This window comes from Octopus bimaculoides, chromosome 14 (genome assembly GCF_046866305.1).
Source record: "Octopus bimaculoides isolate indiv1 chromosome 14, ASM4686630v1, whole genome shotgun sequence".
Classification (NCBI taxonomy): domain Eukaryota; kingdom Metazoa; phylum Mollusca; class Cephalopoda; order Octopoda; family Octopodidae; genus Octopus; species Octopus bimaculoides.
Genome location: NC_142941.1, coordinates 18,051,058 through 18,056,313, shown reverse-complemented (window position 1 = coordinate 18,056,313; position 5,256 = coordinate 18,051,058). Strand labels below are relative to the sequence as shown.

The window sequence follows — 5,256 nt, the reverse complement described above, 5'->3', positions numbered from 1 at the left end:
AGTTACTGACCCTATGAACCTTAAGCTTGCAAAGTTTCCATCAATCAGGTTTGATTATGTATCTGATTCTGCATGTGTATAAAAAAAAAACTGGCACTTTTGTCAGTTACAACGATAAATGTTCCAGTTGACCTAATAGTCTGCTAGTGAAATCAATGTGGTAGTGGTTGAGGACTACACAAACATGTGTACCCTTCACATAGTTCTCAGGGAGATTCAGCATGACACAGAGTGTGACAAGGCTGGCCCTTTGAAATACAGGCACTACTTATTCTTGCCAGCTGAATGGACTGGAGCAATGTGAAATAAAGTGTCTTGCTCAAGGACACAATGTGTCACCAGGAATTGAATTCACGATGTTATGATTATGAGTCAAATACCCTAACCACGAAGTCATGCACCTTCACATGTGTATTATATATGAAGAACAAAGCCACTCAAACTCATCTGATACAAATTCTTCAACGTGGACTCATCTTCTCAAAATATTTCTCTAAACACTTTGTTCATTCCCATACTTTCATCTTTCTGGAATTTTCCCATTATATTCTCTTTACACATATCAACCTACAGTGAAGGTGCGTGGCCTAGTGGTTAGAGTGTTGCACTCATGATTGCAAGACTGTAGTTTCAATTCCTGCACTGGGCAGTGTGTTGTGTTCTTGAGCAAAACACTTCATTTGCATTGTTCCAATCCTCTCGGGTATAAGTAACTCTGCAGCAGACTGGCATCCCAGTCAAGGGAAATATTGTGATCTTGGAAACTGGATAACTGGCCCTATGGGTCCTAAGACTCAAGACAACATTCACTTACTTTATCAACTTAACAAAGGCCAAATTTAATATCAAGTACATAATCCAAGAAGGTCTGTAAAAGGCCATGGTCACCAATTCTTGCTTTTGCACTGAATATATAATATATTCAAAATGTATAATTGACTTTTTGTAAGAACCAATTTTTTTTGTTCATTTTTACTCTCAGTAGTAACTCATTAAGCCACAGCCACTAGCCCTACCTTCAACTATAATTATGTCTCCAAGATAACAGAAATTATTTATTATTTGCAACAAATATCACGTAAGAAATAACAGGTCATGGTAATTTTAACCTTTTAATCAATCAAAACATAATTTTTTAGGCAGCTGGAAATATATGCAGTCATTTCGTCAAACTAAATCCTGAATACTACTTAAATAAGGAGAGAAAAAATATATATATATGGATGTAAAACTGATTAAGTTGGATAAACATTTGCTGATCCTCTATATGAAAATTTCCATGTGTTTCCTTTGGTACAAATTGGGAAACTGTTTACTAGTAATTCTGTGGGGTCTTTGTGTTCATCTGTGGAAGCATACCAAGTTGTTGTAGCTGTTCCCAATTTTGTTATTCCAGGTTGCAAACTAGGATATCTTTTAGGAAAACGCCTATGGGACACTAACTGACGTAAATGTCCTAATCTTTGGAATGATGCGGAATATGTAGAGATTGGTATCACATTTGTGTCATCTGTTCTAAGTGGTAGATTGCTTTTAATTTGATTGAAACAATTTTCTTCAGTAACCTGCCTTCGTCCAGCACAACGTCTCCCCTACAAAAAATAAGAGAGAAATAATTTGAAGAAAAAAAAACAAGCAGAATCATTAACGTGCCAGGCAAAATGCTTGGCAGCATTTCGACTATCTTCACGTTCTGAGTTTAAATTCTGCTAAGGTTGGTTTTTGTCTTTTATCTTTTTGGAGTCGATAAAAAAGTACCACCTGAATACTAAGGGTCAATCTAATTGACTTACTCCCTCCTCCAAAATTGTTACCTCTAGCCAAAATTTGAAATCAGTATTCATATTATTTATTATTTATTATTATTATTATTATTCAGTAGTTTTATTTTTATAACGTGCTTTCACTTCACTACCGAGCGCAGCTCTGTGCGCCTTGGGTATGTGCTGTGGTTTGCTGTGGTGCTCTTATGTTTACTGTATTGAAAGTGTTTTGCGTAGAATGTGTGCAGTACCCAGTGGTGCAATTTTCTGTATGTTATATATATTTGTAAGTCCTGCTATTTTTGTTATGTATTTGTCTGAATATTTTTTTATTATACCTAAGGCACCTACTATGATAGGAATTGTTTCTGTTTTTAGATTCCACATTCGAGTTATTTCTATTTCCAGGTCTTTGTATTTTGAAAGTTTTTCCATTTCTTTTAGAGAAACGTTGTCATCTGCTGGTATTGATACATCAATTAGAAAGCATTTTTTTTCTTCATGATCTTTGACAACTATATCTGGTCTATTTGCCTTAACTTCTCTATCTGTGTGTATTGGCATATCCCAGAGTATGGTTGCTTTCTCGTTTTCTGGCGTGTGTTTATACCATCTTTTTTCTGTTGTTATTCCATAATGTTGGCATAGCTTCCAGTGTATATAGGTCCCAGCTCTGTCGTGTCTGTGAATATATTCCTTCTTAGCCAGGACTGGGCAGCCAGAGATAATATGATTTATTGTTTCTTGTCGATCTCCACATATTCTACAGTTACTTGTTATATTTCTTTTCATTATGTGTTTTTGGTAATTTCTGGTGGGGAGGCTTTGGTCTTGTGCAGCAATTAAAAATCCTTCAGTCTCTGCTTTGAGTCCTGAGCTTCTCAGCCATTGCTGGGATTTTTCTCTGTCTATTTCTTTCGCATTTAGTTTAGCCCAGTATTTACCATGTAGGGGCTTTTCTTGCCATCGTTTTATCATGGTCCGTTGCTGTTCTAGTTTTAGTTTGGATTTCATTTGTTTTATAGCTTTTGTTGTTTCTTCTTCTTCTTCTTCGTATTTGTTAGGTAGGTTATTATTATTATTATTATTATTATTATTTTGCAATGATGGATATCACATTAGGGATCATAAATATGTTTTTACACAAAATAATAACACATATAATAACTATTTCCTTTTTATATCTTATCTTATAAAAAGGGAAGCAAAATCTGTCAAATAAAAATAGTTTTACATCTGCTTGCATAAGTTTTAGCTTTATTTTTTTTTACTTATTCCAGTCATTAGACTGTGACTGTGCTGGAGCAAGATCAATCTCAGTACTAATTTTTTGTTGTGTGTAGTACTTATTCCCTTGATCACTTTTGTCAAACCACTAAGTTGTGGGATGTAGACAAAGCAACACTGTTTGTCAAGCAGTGAAGGCAGACAAACACAAACATAAAGGTGCACACACACACACACACACACACACACACACACACACACGCACGCACGCACGCACACACACATACATGACCCTTGGACATGCATATATATATATATATTTATACAAAATTTCTATAATTATAAGCATAATTATAATTAAGGTTTGGCAAATTGCTTCACCACATACCGAAATTTAGAAATAGCAGTTAGATACTTTACCTATGTAAAATAAGAGTATTACTGTCTGGAAGATATCTTATGGTAGAGGAATAGTATTTAGCTGCTATTTCTAAATTTCGATATGTGGTGAAGCAATTTGCTGAACCCTAATTATAATTATAGAATTTTTGTATAAGGTTATCGATAAAAGTTATTTTAACATACCGAACTACTTGGTAAAATTATTAATTATTAATTAATTAATTAATTTTACCCTTTATTATTATTATATATTTACGGAGATGTACTTGCATAGCAAGTGACCTGATCTGAGATCGTGTGCTGGAACGAAAACAATTGCAGCGTGGAAGGTGTTTATAAGCCATTTAAGAAACACACAAAACCATTAGATTCACTTCAACATTTAAATTTGATTTGCCAAAATATTTTCGTCGCTTTGAGACTGTGACCTGATCACTGACAAAATTCTGTGCTGCATATATATATAAACTTCCTAGACCTTCGACCCAACCCCCAACCTGACACCTCCACACTTCTTCATCTGGCTGAACTTGTTCTCTCTCTCAACTGCTTCTTGTTCATGGGTGAGTTTTACCAATAAGTCTCATGGGAATGAGAATGTGTCCCAACTATGTAAACCTGTTCGTTGGTTACACTGAGGCTCAAATATTCTCACAATTCACTGGTCCAATTCCTTAAAACTATATGGTCATTATATTGATGACTGTATCAGTGTGACCTCACTCTACTATGAACAACTAGACTCCCTCCTCTCTTTTGTCCAATCCTTCCATCCTGTCCTCCAATTCTCCTGCACTATTTCCAACACATTTCTCGACATTTTGGTCGAAATACACCACTCTGCTCTCACTACCTCCATCTACTTCAAACACACCAACTCACACTCCTACCTTAACTTCTCCTCCTCCCACCCTACCCACACCAAGCTCACCATCCTCTACTCCCAATTCCTCTATCTGTACAGACTCTGCAGTGACAACCATGACTTTGAGACTCAGTCTCAACTCATGGCTTGCCACTTCATCCTTCACAGATATCCCCTCACCACTATCCACACAGTCCATACCAGTGCAAGTTCCATGGACTGTGCCTCTGCTCTCTCTCCCCACACCGGCCCTACTGTTTCCCATCTCTTGTTTACCCTGACCTACCACCCCTCCACTCTGCCCTTCCAACGCACCATTCTCTGAGCCTTCCAGTGACTCCAGTTCGACCCCTCCACTGCACATATCTTCCCCAACCTGCTCCTTCCCTCCTTCAAACAAGCCCACAACCTGCATGACTTCTTGGTCCACAGTTTCTTCCCTAACCCCACCTCCCAACCTGTCTTGTTCCCCTGCTCCTGCCCATACTGCCGCACTTGCTCCTACCCCTCCAACACCACCATCCTCACAGGCACCCATCATCGTCCCTATCATATCACTGACTCCTTTACCTGCACTTCTAGCAATGTCATTTATTGCATCTCCTGCACTTTCTACCTTTCTATGTACCTCGGTCAAACGGGACACTGCTTGGCTGATCGGTTCACAGAGCACCCCCGAGACAAAAGACTCAGCAATGACACCCTGGTCTCTTGCCATTTTTGCTCTACCGGTCATTCACTACAAAACATCTCTGTGTTTGGATTGTCTTTGCACAGGGGCCATCCAGACTCCCGCCTTTGCCATGAACAGGAATTAATCTTCTCTCTTTGCTTCTTTGCACCACATGGGCTCAACTCCCCTCCTCTCTTCATCTGACTGCCCTCCTCTTCTCTCTTCACTGCGACCCACATCTCCTCTCCTCTCTTACCCTAACACCTACTTCCTCTCTTCACTCCTTCCCGCTTTCTCTCTTCATTGATTTTTTAAGCATGTCCATG

General features: G+C 38.2%; 1 protein-coding gene across 1 annotated transcript in view; it reads right to left on the bottom strand.

The window, feature by feature from the left end:
* Nucleotides 1-1,093: 1,093 nt before the first annotated feature.
* The window catches only part of LOC128249369 (uncharacterized), a 19,254-nt gene continuing 15,091 nt past the window's right edge, over nucleotides 1,094-5,256 (bottom strand). Inside the window, exon 4 of the mRNA XM_052972716.2 lies at nucleotides 1,094-1,592. Within this exon, the coding sequence (XP_052828676.1) occupies nucleotides 1,236-1,592 (357 nt within the window). The 3' untranslated portion in view covers nucleotides 1,094-1,235. The remainder of the gene's footprint in view (nucleotides 1,593-5,256) is intronic.